Genomic DNA, 18,948 nt, shown 5'->3' on the forward strand with positions numbered 1-18,948 from the left:
CAGTGTTGTCTGGCATGCGGTGCTCCACCCTCGGGGAGCCTCTTACCTTAAAGGACTGCACGAAGGTCCACAGTAAGATGCGGATGGTGTAGCCCTGTCTCAGAAGCTTTATGAGCCGTGCAGCTCGGAAGAGCTTCAGAAAGCTCATATTGAAGCCACTGGTGTTCACCAGCTGGTGGACCAAAAGGAAACATGTAATTAGTGACAATATGCTCATTTAAAAAGATCTAAGCACTGGTATTTTCGCATTTATTCCTTATTCAGATCACAAAATAGATGGCAGTCTCTGTCTTTTGCAGTTAACCTAACTCCTGTTGAGGGGCACCCAGTGAGTCTCCCTCTAAGCCTCCCAGCTGAGCTCCTTGAGTCCTAGGTAGATAGATGGGTTTGAGGAGTACGCCAGCACACAGGGGAGGAAAACTGGCTTCCCCAGTTTCTCCAAATGCTCTAAATTCTGCACTTAGATTCCTAAAGAGCACTCTCCTAAGCCCCTCAACACAATGGCGTTCTGGTATTCAATAATTACAATAAAGCTCTCCACGTGATCTTTAGGATGAACTAGTTTAGGGAAACACTTTCGGACTAACAACTTGGAGGTTAAAGACTATGTTTCTCTTTGGAGAATTCAGCCAAACACCCAATATTAGCTTTCTTCCAACACCTCTTTTGCACTATGCCATTAGATATCTTCTATTTGAGTCATGCAAATATACCTAATGCTTCTATGAGGACTATCACCATCCCCAAGTTTATTTTCTCTGATTATTGCTCAGGATGGATGAAGTAGACTTCCAACACGAAGGGGACCTGTTTGATTAGATGTATGTGGAGAAGTTGTTTTTTAAATACTACATCAGGATACAGCTTAACTATGGCGATCTTGTGAATCATTCACCTTGCTATCTGTCAGGATAATTTCTGTGATACTGCCGATCACCGTGATGAAGTCAAAGATGTTCCAGGTATCTCGGAAATAGTTCTGCCATGTGCATTCAATAACATGAACATTATAAGGAAAGAAAGAAAGAAAAACATCTTTCATTACATAACTTTGTCACTTGGAATTAAAACTTGTCAATTCATGCATAAGTTCATTCTAACTTTGGGCTCAGTTTCCTGTTTCTAACCCGAAATTCTGTTTCTCCTTTACTAATTTGGGAACTCCTCATTTTTAAAACAGTTCCACAACTATTTGTAGACCATGTTTTTGAAACTGTCACTAAAAATCCCATAAGAAAGGTTTTTTCTTTCTTTTTTTTTTTTTTTAATTAGGAAACATTTGTTTTTACCCATGCTACCGAGTTTGATCAACAAAGAAAAAGCTTTACATTTGTAATGTATATACTTTGAGGAATTGGGATAAGTATATGGCCATTAAACATTAAGCATCATACAGCTTTAACTTCTTAGTTATTTTTATTGCTTCAAGAGGACTGGCTTCAATGGGACTAAAGGTTACAGACAGCAGCAAAGCTGTCTTTTCAGAACAGATGATTGACAGTAGGATGAATAGACTCCAACTCCCCGACCCCTTTTCTGCTCTGTTATACCATAAGAGTACTTAAGTGTTATATATAAATGAGGAGATTGATTGAATAGGATATAGGAGAGATATAAAAGACCCAGAGAGTCCACCAACCAGATAACTCCTCTTGCTTCAGAATGTATGATGTGTCCATCCAATCTCAGATAGCACATACCTTGGACTACATTCTTTAAACAGGAAACCCACTCCTCCAAAATGTCCACTTGACTTTCCCCTTGGTACCAGGTACCATCAGTTTTGGGGATGACACCAAAGCGTCCTCTGACCTACTCTTACATTTATCATCATATGATCTTTATCTTCTTTTCCAGATCCTTGATATTCTTTTGCTCATTTGTCCTTCTTGTGGATCTGAAGGTTAGGTAATGCCAAATGTCCCAAGTTTATAGAGTACTGAATAGAAGGCTTGGCTAAAACAGCGAAGCTATGCTACAGAGAAAGGCTGGTACAGAGGGAGGCTTTGTTTAATGAGCATCATCTATTGAAGACTGTAAGACAGCTATTATTATCCTTGTTTTCTGTGTGGGAAAACTAAAGTTTAGGGAGATCTCATTTCAGAGCCACATATATTTGTGTGTATGTGTGTGTGTGTGTGTGTGTGTACAGATGTACTCAACTTTGTGAACAAGTTCACCTTCTAGTGGAGCTCTTAACTCACTAATAAGGGAGCCAAGTGGGGCCCTGAAGGTCCCCAAACTCTAAGGCTCTCCTATTCTCCATCCAGAGATGAATTTCCTCATTTCAGAGGATTAGAAACCTTGAATTCCAATTGAGGATGCCTTACAATAGCACATCCCATATTGTGCACTACAGTAATCTTCTATTTTATCTGTAGTTTCATTTTCTATGATCTTAGTTACTTACAATCCAAAATATTAAGTGAAAAATTATAGAACACCAAAGTGAAGATCTGAAGTGCTTTAAGTGAAAACTCTCAACTTGATAGGACAAAACACATTTCAGTCAAAGACCTCATAATAATGTTGCTGCCAATGACACACTATATACGCAGTGGGTCTCATAATATGCTGTCTGGTGATAGAGCTATTACAGTTTGTAAATACATACTATGATATTTACAAAGCGACAAGATCACCAAACAATATTCGTGCTAATTTGACATAATTAACAGATTAACAATGTTAGTGTTAACTTGATAGACTCTAGAATCATCTGGGAGATGGGCTTCTGAGCATGCTTATGAGGGATTATCCTGGTTGTGTTATAGAGTGGGAAGACCCACCCTGGCTGGGATCATGTTACTATATAAAGAAAGTAACCTGACCAGACGTATGTATGCATCATTCTCTGTTTCCTGATTGTGAATGTCATGCGACCCATGGCTTCAAGCACCTGACACTTGGACTTTCTGAACACTAGACGATACTGTTGAAACAGAATAAACCACTTATCATTTAAGTTGCATGTGTCAGAGTATAGTTTATCGCATCAACAGGAAAAGAAATGAAGATAAGTGAGACTCTCAGAACCCATCGCAACATTTAGCCATATATGAAAGAATATGTAGATACTAGATTATCCTCAGTTTGAGGTATCCATTGGAAATTTTGGAATATGCCCTAGTTGCTTAATAAACTAATAGATTATTGTGAACTCTGAGGTCAGATAGACCAAGATCAAACTCCTGGTTTGTCTTTCACTAACTCTGAACAAAGTCTTAATCTTCCCTGAGCTATAGTTCACCTATAAAAGAAGAACACAAGTAAGCCTATTTTATGCACTTGTTACACAGAGGGAAAAAAAAAGGATGTAGAAAGCACTGTATGGTAGCCCAATTTCCTCTTTTTGTTCCATTTTATTTACACCCACTTTCTAATTCTACATTTTATTATATAACTTTTACATATCTTATGACCTTCCTCTTTTTGTTTTTGTTTTTGATTTTGTTTTTTTTTTGAAGGATAATTGTAGCAATGGCAACAATATCTACTCTGCCTGTTTCTGAGTTAATGAGAAGATCTGACCAAGCAGTACATGTTGGGGCATTCTGAAAGCTTCAGATGTCAAACCAATGTAACGGTGCCTATTCTGGTGTGAATGACTCCAGGCCTTGAATGAAACACAGGGATGAGGGTGGGAAGGAGGCAGGGCTCAAGGCCGAGTCCTCTAGTTAAGCCTGTAAGTATGTATTCAGCATTCACCATAATTACACGTAATTGGGGTTTAAGTCACAGACGATGTCAACACCAAGACTCATAGAGAAGCTTTCCCCATGTTGGTGCTGGTTCCCCCTCCTCCTTTCACTTCACCCTATTTGGGCTAGACTATTTTATAAAGGCATCTTTGTTTGATAAAGTTTCCTTTTACCTTTTTATTTCCTCGAATCTCAAAACACTCAAAAGGGAGTCAGGAATTCCACAATGCAGCCCCTGCAATGGGTTCCTTTCAACTCTCCACCCCAAATAATCAAATTAATGGTTGGATAAAGAACTGGGAGACTGGAAACAGCCTCCACAACCAACACTGACAATTATCAAGCCCAGCTCAGAGGCTCTGTTACAGCTGCTACCTGAAGCACTCATTTTGATTTATAGCAGACTTTCCCCTGTGTGCTAGGAAAGCGACCTGGACCGTATACCCTGGGAAGGATAATGCACACCCTGAATAACTGTGAAACAGTTGTCAAGTGGGCTTATCTGCACCCCATTGAACACACAAGGCACACCCTGAAGTAAGCAGGAGGAGAGGGAGGGGCGGATTTTGTTTATAGTGCACTGATGCAAAGGGCAGGTTTTGTTGTTAACAGTCTTGGGAACAGATGCAAGAGTTTGTCAAACAATTATAATTACTAGTTGAGGAGAAATAAAAAAAGAGCTCATGCCAGAATAATTTCCATTACAATCTCTCTCTCAAAGTCAATTCCAGAATCTTCACCCACCTACCCCCAAACCCTCAAAAGTACTTGGACATTGTGAACATAAGTAATAAACATTTATTTTCATTGGCAGAAGGTACCCTTTGTGATACTTTATGGTCAGAAGACTAATAACTAAAATCTATTATTTGCTGGCTTGAGACTATGAAAGATATTTTTCCATTCAAATCATACAATAAGTATATACATTACCAGTAAATAACTCAAGATTTAGCTAATTTTTTAAAGATTTATTTTATTTATATGAGCACACTTTAGCTGTCTTCAGACACACCAGAAGAGAGCATCAGATCCCATTACAGATGGTTGTGAGCCACCATGTGGTTGCTGGGATTTGAACTCAGGACCTCTGGTAGAGAAAGCAGCCAGTTCTCTTAACCGCTGAGCCATGCCTCCAGCCTGCTAATCTAATTTTTATCTTATTTCTTCATGTGTCAATTGTAGTTCTAGTAAAATCCATTGATGGCTGCCCCATGGCTGACAGAATTCAGTAGGACTGGCATAGACTGTTAGATCAGTATGGCGATAAGCAGGTGGCTTCCTTTGCCTCTTCTCCTACTTTACTCACATGGCAGCCTCTTTAAACTCCCTATTAGATGGGCAAGAGGGTGAACCATTCTTGAGCAGCAGTAACCTGCATGTACCCCAAAGGAAGAGAAGCTGATGCTGGGACAGACATACCAGGAAGCCGAAAGCAATGACCTTTAGGACACACTCCAGGGAAAACACCATAGTGAAGGCGATGTTCAGGTACTTTAAGGCGAGCTCATAGGTGCAAGGAGCAGAGTAGTACTGCCAGGAGGGGGAAGAAAAGAATAATAGAGACAAATCTTTAAGGCATATGTGTATGTGGTGGAATATACATGCCAGGTCTAGCTCTCATCTTGACCTGGTAGAACATTTCAATACATGCATATTATGTAGTAAAACACATACCCATGTCCCACCTGGGATACCTTAATAGCAAAAATAACCTTCATACCCAAACTGAAGGTAGCACAACAGAAGCGCTTTCCAGAATTAGGTGTTTTGCACTTAGCATTAAATATGATCAGGCTCACATTAACTTCAGTACTCCTTTAGACTCCACAATGTCAAAGGTGGACCTTATTGACGTCTTTTGTTCCTGAGAGCCCCTACTGCTACTCTGTTACTCTGCATTTTATTCCATAACCCTACCCCTACTCAGAAATTCAGGGGCTAGGCTATTGAAGTAGGTAAGATCAAAGAGACTCCAGGATGCAAGATCAGGTAAACGTGGTAAGCTAGTAAGGTGGAGTGATTTCCCAGGCACTGCACAAACAGAATTACTTCTTACCTTCATCATCAGCACGACAGTGTTCAAGGCAATCATGGCCATGATGGTATACTCAAAGGATGGGGAGACTACAAAGTGCCACACACGGTACTGGAAGGTGTGCCTGTTCTGTGGCATGTAGCGGGTGAGAGGTTTGGCACTAATGGCGAAGTCGATGCATGCCCGCTGCAGAAAGTCAAGGTTATTAGAATTAGCTCAACTGCCCCTAAACCTTGCATGGGCGCTATTAAGATGGGCGCTATTAAGTAGACCCTTTAAGGATAAAAGAAAGTGCTACACAATCATAAAGCAGCAATAGGGACCATCTGAACCAAACCATAGGCAAGATGTCACCTTACACATCTGGGGGCATCTGGAAGGCATCCTGTCACATGGGTTGAAAGTCATCTTATACCATATAAGGCTGAGATTTTATGGGGAAACTTTCCTCTAGTGCCCATAGTTATAGCTATCAATCTACTGCATAAGAATTCCATATCTGAACTATGTGGGGCCAGAGTGATTTGTGATATCAGACTTGTTTCCCGAGTTGTTAATATTTACACAAATGTAATGAGATAGTTTGAAGGCAGGATGCTCAGCTTAGAACAAAATTCATTAATATTTCATATGTGTCTCACCCACATAGCCTAAGGGTAATTTATATAATATTTTATTAATCTTGTACATGAAACAAAGTTTCATGGTATGGAATTTTCTACTTGCCATATCGTATCATTCAAAAATGTTTTGGACTTGTAAGCATTTGGATTTTTATATTAGAGGTGTTCAACCTGTATCTGCCAGTGTATTTCTCTTATAATCTATGACCATTTCTAATTCAGCTCCTTTGTTAAAAAACAAACCTAGCCATGAAACTAATAATGTTCCAAACCTATGCATGTGCTGGAGGAGCACACAATAAAACATATTCCCTGTTATTAGAAACACAGATGCCATGAGAGCAAGGGACATAAGCAAATGTCTTAATGCTGCAACTGTAGCACCTACTTTTTTTTCCTTCTAGGCCATCACATATAAGGGTAGAAATTTCAAGTTTATTTTTGTGTATATTTTTATGCCTTGTCTGTATGTGATATATATGCATGTGAGTGTATAGGTGTACGTGTCTGTGCACACACATGTTGGTCAGAGAAGGTCATGGCATCTTCTTCTGTTGCATTATTGCCCTGGACTGGGATCTTTCACTGAGCCAGAAGCTCATCGTTCACTGATTGGCCAGGAAGTTCTCAGGATTTACCTGTTTGTGTTTCCCTGCTGGGACTATAGGCACATGCAGCTGTGCCCAGCTTTTGAACAAAATAAAAGTTGTGTGTGTGCCCAATATATAAAATTCACATGCAAAGATTAGAGGACAACTTGTGGGAGTTGGTGCTCTCCTATGAAGAGGGCCCCGGAGACAGAACTCATATCATAAGGCTTGGTAACAGGTACTTTTAACCACAGAGCTATCTCACCAGCCCAGCTTTTTATGTGGATGCTGAGGATTCAAACTTGGGTCCTTATACTAGAAAAAGTGTTCCTACCCACGGAGTCCCACATCCAAGACTGCATAGCTTTAATGCTATCATAAAGTTAGAAAATGCAGTCTCTCCCTCTAAGCATGCTGGTCCTTATTCTTTTCTGATGCTTCCCCTGCTGTCCCTTACTATAGTCTATCTATTGTTACCTCATTCTTCTCCAGGCTACACTCCTCCATCATCTTGTCCCCTTGCTCCTGGAAGGTGATGATAATGAGAGCCACGAAGATATTGACAAAGAAGAAAGGGAAGACCACAAAGTAGACCACATAAAAGATGGACATCTCCATGCGGTTGCTGCGACTTGGGCCTCTGTCCTCCTCTGTCACATCTACAGAGTGCTGCAGAACCCTGTGAGGACCAAAAGAGAGGGTACAGATGATACATGACATCCATGGCTTTGTTAGGAGATGGGTCACCTTTCATAGCTCTTAATATGACTTCTCTGACTTTTTCCAATCCTCCACTGATCTGGGGTTACCATAACAAAGTTCATAAAGAAAAAATACTACTGCCATTTCGAGCCTATATTCCATCTTCATTCAGCTCCTAAGCAACAGATTGCTATCCTCTTTTAGTTAGGTTGTCAAGTTCAATACCAACAGACTTCTAGTGCCACTTGGATTTCTCCCACTAACTAATAATGTCTTACTTGTTCCTAAGTCTTTTAAAGAAATCATCATCCTGCTGTGGACAGCGTAAAAACCTGCATCTTTCTAAAGGGGTCTAGTGTTAGACAGCATCCCTGTGGTCTGCCAGACCCCTCCACCTTTTAACTCTCAAGTATAGGGCCAACCTTAAGAATAAATCCATTTAAAACAGCCCTCATGGATTCTCCTGAGGGACAGAAAGTTGTAAAAACTCATTTGTTCTGTAAGTCAGAGGGCTCCACCTAACTCAAAGATTAACAAACAAACCAAAAAAACAAAAAACAAAAAACAAAAAAAGAGTTTCAGATATTATCCTGACTTTGGCTCCATCTTTATCTGAAGGGTTTTTAGAGTTTTAGATGTTTTCCTGACTTTGTCTTCCTCCTCTCCATCTTTGTTTGAAGGGTTTTTATTTTTCCTTTCTGCCTTTCTCCCCCGCTCATAACCACTTACTTAGCCTGGTAGAAGAACAAAGGGTTAGCCGTGTTCATCTTGAATCAGCTTTTCAAGGCACCCACACAGTCCCATCTCAGCCTGCAAGACACATACCAAGCCCACCCCATCACTCACTGAGGCCATCCTTCCCCTGTAGAGACTGTGAAGAGGGTAAGCAGGGCCCAGATGATGTTGTCATAGTGGAATTCATGACGCTTCCATTCCCGGCCCTTCACCTCCATCTTGTTTTTCTCGTGGTCTACATAGTTGCCTCTGAAACCAAAATAGAAATGAAATAGTGCTTTTAAGGCAAGTGTGTGGAACAGTCAACCATTCTTATACACTTTAAGAATGTCGGGGTAACAATGACCATCACAGAAAAGGAAGGGCATGTCTTATTAAATACTAACATGGAATAAAATTGGCCCTTGGGGCCCAGCAGATGTAGGACGGATTCTGATACAGAGTGCTAACCTTTTCTTAGGCTAACCCTTTGTTATATTGGACAACCTAAATTTTGAGTGTCATCGTCTATACTTATAAAATGTAAATAAAACTCCTTTCAGTAGATCATCAGAAAGACTTAAAACTTAAGGGTTAAGGCAACGTGTCTCTTACCAAATCTGATACAATAAAGGAGTTCAACAAATATCTATTCATTTTATAATTCTTCCTGTTTCATAATTCAATGGGAAAGGAGTTAAGAGAGAAAGGAAACCCAGGGGTTTGTTAGTAGTGAGAGGTATATGGTAGTAGCTCTTACATGCACTCCTTCTCTGTGTCCTTGGAACTGTCAGTGCAATAAAAGAACTTTCCTTTGAATAGCTGAACAGCGATGACGGCAAAGATGAACATGAAGAGCTTGTAGACAATGAGTATGTTGAAGACATTCTTCAAGGAGGTCACCACGCAGTCAAACACAGCCTGTGGACGGCAGCAAAGGCTCTCGTGTCATTCCTGTGAGCTGAGGTAGGGCCATACCACCACCCTGCAGATTGAGAAGCTGTCCCAGGGGCTCTCTCCCCTCTGAGCAGAGATACTCACAGGGTTAAGAGCTCACTCTCAAGCTGGTCATGGTGGCAAGGACCTGCCCTGGAAGAAGACACCTTCTCTAGATCTTAAAGTAAATATAAAGCACGAAGCTTAAACAAGATGGCATAAAGTAATGGAGGGGTTTCTTTGTGGAGGCACTACCCAGAAATGAAATGCTAGTGGGGACTTAGAAGATCATTTAGACCACTTTACCCATTATACAGCTTTTTCTTTACCTTGAACCTATTGGTGACAGATTTATTTACATACTGATTATGTACCATCCTCTTTTCCCTTTCTAAATGAATCAAAGGGCTATCGCATGCTACTACCTTTGGTCACCTCAGTATTTTATCATAAGTTCATATATTAGCTCTGACTACATCAGGCTCTATCATTTCACGCTGCTGCCCTCTAGTTGCACACTCATTGCCTTCAGGGGGAAGGTCAACATTGACTCTAGAACAGACTGAGGTCTCTCTGTGTTGTGGATGAGGCTGGGTGGATAGAAACAAGGGTTTCAGTTTGCATGTAAAAACAGAGACTCTCCAGAGACTTCCCTTCTATTTCCAATGCCACGAGGAATTCCATGAGAGTTTGATACATTTAAGGCCATTTTTAGCTTATTTTCTGGGCTTTGGGAGTTTAGCTCACCGGAGAGTCTGGCCTTACAATGATACTGCAATTGTGTGGTTGCTGCTTCACAGCACTGGGTATAGTATGTCTGGATCAATTAGTTTAACACTGCAGAGAAGGTGAGCAACACAACAGACTTGTGGAATGATCAGAGCCATTTATGTCATTTCATGTCTGGCTTTGTTTGTTCATTAACAAAGAGAGGAGCCAGTGATCCCCAGTTTAAAAGAAATAATGAAGGCCACGGCCACATTCTTCGGGGGTGGACTGCTCCTGTCAAGCTGTTGCACATTCCTCTGTTCCCATGGGAACTTGCACTGAAGTTCACATTTGGAGCCCCAGATGGGACACATGGGAGTGGTGATTGATAAGCCTAAGCCAGTGGCTTGCTAGTGGGAGGGTGGTCAGGGAGATATGACACCATAGAATGTCGTGATCCAGGAGGGGATGGAGGAAAGCAAGGGAAAAAGCCACTACCTTTAAAGACCAAGTTACCCCTGGGAATCTACATGCATGATATAAAACAAACCCATGTCACAGCTAGTCTGGACCCCTTTAGAAGTGACCTGTTCCTTCCTTCTTCCCTTCTCCCCTCCCTTCCCCTTCCCTCCTCTCTCCTTTCCACCATCCCTTTCCCTTCAATTCCCCCTTTTCCTACCCTTCCCTCCTTCCACTTCCCTCTCCCTTCCCTTCCCTTCCCTTCCCTTCCCTTCCCTTCCCTTTCCCCTTCCCCCTTCCCCTTCCCTTCCCTTCCCTTCCCTTCCCTTTTCCCTTCCCTTTTCCCTTCCCTTTTCCCTTCCCTTTTCCCTTCCCTTTTCTCTTCCCTTTTCCCTTCCCTTTTCCCTTTCCTTTTCCCTTTTCCCTTTTCCCTTTTCCCCTTTTCCCTTCCCTTCCCTTCCCTTCCCTTCCCTTCCCTTCTCTTCCCTTTTCCCTTCCCTTCCCTTCCCTTCCCTTCCCTTCCCTTCCCTTCCCTTCCCTTCCCTTCCCTTCCCTACCCTACCCTACCCTACCCTACCCTACCCTACCCTACTCTTCCTCTGCTTTCTCTCTGCAGATCACAGGTTGGAAGAGGAAGTGATGAGTTGAGACCAGGACAGTTGTATGCTGTCCTTGGAACAGATGACATACATTATCAACTAGGGAAACTCGAGAAATGATGGGAATTCTGGACAGCAGGAGAAATAAGCTCACAGCTTTGTCTTCTATAGCACGCAGAGGAGAGTAGTCCATCTCCCAGAGTAACTGCTGGGTTTTTGGCTCATGGCAGCTCTCTTGTCTATACTATAAATGTAGAGTATACAGATCTCCATTTTCTGGGTGCAAGAAATTCTAAGAATAGGTATTCTCCTCTGAGTCACTCCAAAATCCTTGAGCTGGACCTAGTACTCATGCAGGTTCTTCTTCATGGCCAGTCCCTACACTATGGAGTATATACTCATCAGGTTGAAGAGCCAGAGTTCAGGCCCCTCTCACAGTCTGGCTCAGTGGTGCTGATATGGACAGATAGGTGAATTTTAGGAAGATTTTCAGTGTTCAGACAAGGGTGGTCTATGGCCACTCTTTGAGAAGTCCTATGCTAGCCTCATGGATTCTGCAAATGGATAATGAAATCTGATTCCTAAGAAGCACCCTTGTGTACCCCAGGAGGATGGGGCTGGGGACTGGGAGCTGGGGCTGGGGCTTGCTCTACTGGCTGGGTGGCCTGGACTACTTGAATCAGATTGTAAGGCTCTGTACTGGAAGCTGAGAGTTCTCAAGAATTCAAGAAGGGGAGGATCTTTTCTCCCATGGAGCTTCAGATTTTATTAACCATGATACATGGGGAGGAAAAGAGAGGAGGCTGAGTTAGGTAGGATGCCAAGCTTGAATGGAGAGCAAGCCCTATGGAAAAGATACCTATTTTTGTCCAGGACATGGCAATAAGAAGTTTATCCAGGGTAACTCACTTCTCCATTTCTTTTCTGTTTCTGCCATAAATAGACTATGTGTCCTTAGGTTACCTGTTTGTATCTAAAAAATATGAAACATTTGTGTAAACTTTTCTAAAACTATGACTGAAGAAAAATACTCCAGATTATCCGGCCTACCCTAGCACACAGACCATTAATACAGAGGGCTTCTGTGACTTCTTCTTTAATGACACAGGACAATCCATGACAAAGCCATATAGTCTTCTTCCTGGATGACAGGCCACTCAAGGGAGGATAAAACTAACTGGGTCTGGACTGAAGAAGGAGAATCTCACCTGTGAGTTACTTGGGATGTTAGTTACTTTCCTTTGAAACAAAGACCTTGGCTCCAATAGATGAAAAAAAAAATCAATCCCCAAGAGAAAAAAAGGGGATATTCTAAGAATAGATTATGCAAAGGCTAGCCAGCTGTAGCTAACGGGAGAAGATGAAAGAAGGGTATTGGATGGGAAAAAACTCTGAAAACATTACCTTCAGCTTGGGCAAGCGCTTGATGGTTTTCAGTGGCCGCAGAACTCGAAGTACCCTCAGAGACTTGATAGTCTTGATATCCCTCCCCTTGTTGGTTCTGCAGAGAGAGGACCCCAGGGAGTCATTTGGAAAGGGGATAAACAGAAGTGGAAGCCACACTATTGCATTAATAACAACAGAATAAATGCAGAGATGAGAGTAGACAAGAGGCCAGAAACCGGGCCAGTGTAGAGCTTATTCTGGGGCAGTCCAAAGATGCTTCAGGAGTCTTAAATCACTCTCTAGTTGTACATGTGCACACATCAATATGCATATGCCCATATATGCGCATCCATGTGCTCACAACTGTTCAACTTATGGTTTCACAACTTCAGACTGTGCAACAGTAAATTATATTCAATAGAAATGATGTCAAGTTGGGATATTCCCCCCACAGACTAATAGTATACAGAGAGAAACTCTCTTGCAAGGCCAGGCAGTCAGTGGTGCTAGTCACCCACAAAATCATGAGGGTAAAGATTAATACTTTGCAGTATTAATAATATGCTGTTAAGTTGATAAGATGCCCATAACTGTAATAAGTGCATTTTCTATTTAAAGCATTTTCAATTTCTATTGTATTTACTTGGATATGAGCATATAAAAAAGGGGATGTCTGTGTGTTCACGTAGAGGAACACACAGGGACACACCAACTTCCATGCACATATATTAATAATTGCTTCATGTCTCTAGTGGTCAGTTTAATGCACTGTAATACCAAACTGCTAAATAAAAAAGAAATAACATCAAGTAGATTCCATGACCAGAGGCCCACTGTGGATCTCCACTGAGCCTAGTTCAGTCCTTTCCCATAGCAGGTTTTTAAGATATTTGTTGGCTGGAAAGGGAACAGTTGAGAGCATGTCTTATTGGGGAACTTGATCCAGAAGTCTAGGTTTGTTACTTCTCCCAGCTCACCGGTGTGGGGAGAACAGAGTAAAGACTGGTGGGGAACACACCACTCTCGCTGGCTAGGCTGCCACCTCAGAAAAAGCATGTGCATAGGTGTCTTGCCAGAACCGTGGCCCACACTCCAATTACGGGTGGCTGGCCTTTCCTGCATTCATTTCCATCTCAGAAACTCTGTACCTAGCCATGGGCTTCAGAGAACTACTCAGTTGGAGCGGCCCCAAGTTGTAGGCCACACTCACCTTTCTCCTGATCTTATGGGTAATGATACTTGTTATGCAGCATCTCAAAAAGTGTTTTCTCTTAATGAAGATCTCTTTCTTCCCTCCCTGCGTATCCCCTGAGATCTTTGTATTCAACTGAAATAGCTACAATTTGTAAAACCACGTACATACTGGGAAATAAGACTCTAAATAGTGAGACCAGGCTTGCTTCTTTCCTCACGGTGACCCAGACTATGATGTTAACACTCACTGGAGAGGGGACCCAAGAACATCAGATGGAGATCACCTGATTTAGCATGCAACTGGCTCTGCTATGCCCAGACTCAGATAGGGAAGTCATAGTTTCCTTTTGACAAAAGGCATGAAATCAACGAATTAACCCTTCATGTTGACTTTATACCAATAGAATTCTAAGTTCCCTTGTTTGTCAAAGGTGATGAGATGATGTGCATGCCATTTTGAAAGGTAACCCAAATATCTGTATTTTTTTTTAATATGGACTTTCACATCTAAAAGCTCTGGCATGTTTAATAAATTATTTTGCCTTTTAAGCACATCTACCTAAAACATGTAAGAGAAACATATAGGTCAATTCCTACCCAAACCAACAGGAATGGTCACTTCCCAAGAAGGCTTGGAAACTGCTCACTTTTAAGCTTTTGGCTCTCAATGGAAACATGCCATTCATATAAACCCAACATTCCTTTCTCATTGAGTTAGCTCTGTCTTTTCCAATTTCTTTTCAGTTTCCCCCTCCTCCCACCTAGTCCCCTAAACCTTCTACTAAAAGAAAAAAAATAAAGCAAAGTAAAAAAATCATAGTTACCCCAAAGCGTTCCTATGGTGGATCCAGCCAGGAAGCAGGAAGGGAAAAGATGGAGAAAAAGGATAGTCAGAAAACCTAAGGAAGCAGAGAAGCCCTTACAGCCATGCCAGGCTATGAAGCAGAGGACCATGGGATCCCGCCCACAGTCTTGTCAAATCCACAGGGCTTTTGAAAGGAAGGACAGAACACCATATGCTCCACAAGCCCTTTTCCACCCACATTGCAAACATTTTTTTTTTAAAGCAGTAGCAGGCCTTGCCTTCAAAGGTACCGTGGCTGGTACTGTCTTCCAGGGGTCAGGATTAATGACACTTTTCTAAATGTAAGCTTTTGTATTTTCAGTTCCTTAAGAATCTTAAGACAAAATATGCCTCTGATTACTTTATAAGAGCCAAGCAGGAGGAATGGTATCTGCCCTGTGTCAGAAACTCTCAGAAAAGGCATTTCAAGTGACAGTAGCATTGAATAGCTTTACCTGACGAGGGATGATGTAACTACAACCAAACAGGTGCATGCTGATGTCTTTCCAAAACTCAGAAGCCAATATCACTAAATTGTACTCAAACAAGGAAAAGGACTTTTCTTTATCACGGTGGTATAGAAAAGCTGCTTTTCCTGCAATTATATGAGAAGCTTCCATTGTAAACTGTTTGCTGTACCACTCTTAGAAGAAAAGCTATCTCTGTTTCAACACTGAGATGAATATTCTTACCGTCCTTCAAAAGTCAAGGGATCTGGGAATGAAATTGGGGACTTATAACCTGAAATCTTTAATGTGAAAAACTCTAAATGATCAGAGGACAGAAATGCAATGTAATGAGCATCTATGGAATCCTCCATCCTTGACAGGTCTTATTCCTACTGGAACAAATGATCTGGCTAATATTTTGGAAGATTAGCTAGTCTGGTAGAGAAGACAGACCTCATTGCCTCATTGGCTAAGATCAAGTGTGAGAAGACAGATCTCAATCCAATAAGCACACAAATGAAAGTAATGATGGAATCGTGTGGTCTATTAATTCACCAACACAGCAACACAGGTCTCTTTCCATCAGGTGGCATTTTCCTGAGCATATCCTAAGATGTGAGGACAGAGTAGCAGATGGACATACAGACATATAGTCTAGGAGCACGATCCTCTTGATTTTACCGTCTGTTTAACCCCAGCCCAACCCAGAAGCCTTTACATCCAATAGCACAAGAAAGGTTCTGAGAGATCATAGAAGCTACCTCATATAAACATGACCAACATTACTTTCTTCTTCCACATAGATAAAACACAAAATTTACCACCCTTTACAAAACTCAAGCCCAAGTAGATCAAAGACCTTAACAAAAACCAGACACATTAAATCTAAAAGAAGAGAAAGTGGGAAACAGCCCTGATTGCATTGGTACAAGAGAAAACTTCCTGAACAGAACACCAACAATTCAGGCACCAAGATCAACAATTAATAAATGGGACATCATGAAACTGAAAAGCTTTTTCACAGCTAAGGACAACATCAATAGGACAAAACAGCAGCCTACAGAGTGGGAAAAGATCTTCACAAAGGTTACATCTGACAGAAGGCTAATATCCAAAATATATAAAGAACTCAAGAAATTAGATACCAACAAACCAAATAACCCAATTAAAAAATGGTACAGAGCTACACAGAATTTTCAACAGAGTAATCTCTAATGTCCAAGAAGCACTTAAAGAAATGTTTAATATCCTTAGTCATCAGGGAGATGAAAATCAAAACAACTCTAAGATGCCATCCTACACCTGTCAGAATCATCTTACACCTGTCAGAATGATCTTAAAGATCAAAAACTCAAGTGACAGCACATGCTGATGAGGTTGTGGAGCAAGGGGAACACTCCTTCATTGCTAGCAGGAGTGCAAACTTGTGCAACCACTTTGGGAAACAGTTTAGCTGTTTCTCAGAAAATTGGAAATAGTTATACCTAAGGATTCAGCTATATAACTCCTGGACATATTCCCAAAAGATGCTCCAACATCCCCACAAAGACACATGCTCAGCTATGCTTATAACAGCTTTATTCATAATAGCCAGAAACTAGAAACAACCTAGATGTCCCTCACCTGAAGAATGGATAAATATAATGTGGTACTTACACAATGGAATACTACTTAGCTAGTAAAAACAGAAACATCATGAAATTTCTAGGCAAATGGATGAAACTATAAAATATCATCCTTAGTGAGGTAACCCAGATCCAGAAAGGCAAACAAGATATGTACTCACTTATAAGTGTATATTAGTCATAAATTACAGGAAAACCATGCTACAATCCACAGTCCCTAAAAAGTGAAATAACAAGGAGGGCTCAAGGGAGAATGCTTGACTCTAACTCAGAAGGGGAAATAAAATAGACATCAGAAGTGGATGGAGAGAAAGAACAGGGAACTGGGTGTGGGGAAGGAGTGTGATGGGGAGAGGCACTAGGGTAAGGATCAGATGTGGAGGGGGAGTGGAGTTGGGGGATGAGAGATCTGGGAGAGAGAAGGGAAATCAGTAGAGGGGACATCTCTGGAACAAGCCAAAGAACTGGGATGGGAGAAGTTCTTGGGAAGATTTGGAGGGGACCCTAGCTGAGACTCCTAGCAGAAGATATGGGGCTTGAAGTGGCCATCTCCTGTAACAAGGTAGGACTTACAGTGGAGGGAGAGGAACACCAACACACCCACAAAACCTTCAAACTATAACATATGCAGGGATAAAGATGGTGCAGAGATTGAGGGAACGACCAGCTAATGGCTAGCTCAACTTCCATCGCATAGGAGAAGAGCCAACTCCTAACACTATTAATGATACTCTGTTATGCTTGCAGACAGGAGCCTAGCACAACTGTCTTCTGAGAGGCTTCAACTATAATCTGATGGAAACAGATGAGGAGACCCACAGCCAAACATTAGTCAGAGCTCAGGGAGTCTTGTGTAAGAGTTGGAGGTGGAGGGCAGGATTGGGGGAACCTGAAGGGCCTAGGACACCACAAGAAGACATACAGAGCCAACTAACCTGGGCCCATGGAGGGGGATCACAGAGACTGAACCACCAATCAAAGAGCATGCATAGTCTGGACCTAGGGCCCCCTACAAATGTAGCAGATGTGCAGCTTGGTCCTCATGTGGGTACCCTAATGATTGGAGCAGGGGTAGGGTGGGGGGACATCTCTGACTCGGACTCTGATGTCTGCCTTTGGATTCCTCTTCCCTAGCTGGCTGCCTTGTCTGGCCTCAGTGGGAGAAGATGCACTTAGTCCTGATTTGACTTGATGTGCTAGGGTGGGTTGGTATCTGGGGGTAATCAGAGAAGGGGTATCCTCCTCTGAGTACCATCAGTTTCCATCAGTTGATAGTTGAACCCTCTCAGAAGACAGTTATGCTAGGCTCCTGTCTGCAAGCATAACAGAGTATCATTAATAGTGTTAGGGGTTCAACAAAGATAGAGAACTTCAGACCAATTTCTCTTATGAATATCGATGCAAAAATCCTCAGTAAAATTCTCGCTAACCGAATCCAAGAACACATTAAAGCAATCATCCATCCTGACCAAGTAGGTTTTATTCCAGGGATGCAGGGATGGTTTAATATACGAAAATCCATCAATGTAATCCATTATATAAACAAACTCAAAGACAAAAACCACATGATCATCTCGTTAGATGCAGAAAAAGCATTTGACAAGATCCAACACCCATTCATGATAAAAGTCTTGGAAAGATCAGGAATTCAAGGCCCATACCTAAACATGATAAAAGCAATCTACAGTAAACCAGTAGACAACATCAAAGTAAATGGAGAGAAGCTGGAAGCAATCCCACTAAAATCAGGGACTAGACAAGGCTGCCCACTTTCTCCCTACCTTTTCAACATAGTACTTGAAGTATTAGCCAGAGCAATTCGACAACAAAAGGAGATCAAGGGGATACAAATTGGAAAAGAGGAAGTCAAAATATCACTTTTTGCAGATGATATGATAGTATATATAAGTGACCCTAAAAATTCTACCAGAGAACTCCTAAACCGGATAAACAGCTTCGGTGAAGTAGCTGGATATAAAATAAACTCAAACAAGTCAATGGCCTTTCTCTATACAAAGAATAAACAGGCTGAGAAAGAAATTAGGGAAACAACACCCTTCTCAATAGTCACAAATAATATAAAATATCTTGGCGTGACTCTAACTAAGGAAGTGAAAGATCTGTATGATAAAAACTTCAAATCTCTGAAGAAAGAAATTAAGGAAGATCTCAGAAGATGGAAAGATCTCCCATGCTCATGGATTGGCAGGATCAACATTGTAAAAATGGCTATCTTGCCAAAAGCAATCTACAGATTCAATGCAATCCCCATCAAAATTCCAACTCAATTCTTCAACGAATTGGAAGGAGCAATTTGCAAATTTGTCTGGAATAACAAAAAACCTATGATAGCAAAAAGTCTTCTCAAGGATAAAAGAAC

The 18,948-nt window shown here is 41.5% G+C and overlaps 1 protein-coding gene across 23 annotated transcripts in view; it reads right to left on the reverse strand.

The window, feature by feature from the left end:
• The window catches only part of Cacna1e (calcium channel, voltage-dependent, R type, alpha 1E subunit), a 493,980-nt gene that overhangs the window by 45,566 nt on the left and 429,466 nt on the right, over positions 1 to 18,948 (reverse strand). For 21 of the 23 annotated variants that reach the window (XM_030243929.1, XM_017312578.2, XM_017312848.1 and 18 more), the window contains 9 exons: positions 14,475 to 14,486; positions 12,475 to 12,571; positions 9,129 to 9,289; positions 8,501 to 8,638; positions 7,430 to 7,631; positions 5,761 to 5,925; positions 5,124 to 5,234; positions 896 to 979; positions 47 to 172 (listed from right to left, as the gene is read on the reverse strand). In XM_030243929.1, the coding sequence (XP_030099789.1) occupies positions 47 to 172; positions 896 to 979; positions 5,124 to 5,234; positions 5,761 to 5,925; positions 7,430 to 7,631; positions 8,501 to 8,638; positions 9,129 to 9,289; positions 12,475 to 12,571; positions 14,475 to 14,486 (1,096 nt within the window). The remainder of the gene's footprint in view (positions 1 to 46; positions 173 to 895; positions 980 to 5,123; positions 5,235 to 5,760; positions 5,926 to 7,429; positions 7,632 to 8,500; positions 8,639 to 9,128; positions 9,290 to 12,474; positions 12,572 to 14,474; positions 14,487 to 18,948) is intronic. The other 2 variants (XM_017312628.1, XM_017312642.1) reach the window with 1 other exon arrangement.

This window comes from Mus musculus, chromosome 1 (genome assembly GCF_000001635.26).
Source record: "Mus musculus strain C57BL/6J chromosome 1, GRCm38.p6 C57BL/6J".
In the NCBI taxonomy this organism is placed as follows: Eukaryota; Metazoa; Chordata; class Mammalia; order Rodentia; family Muridae; genus Mus; species Mus musculus.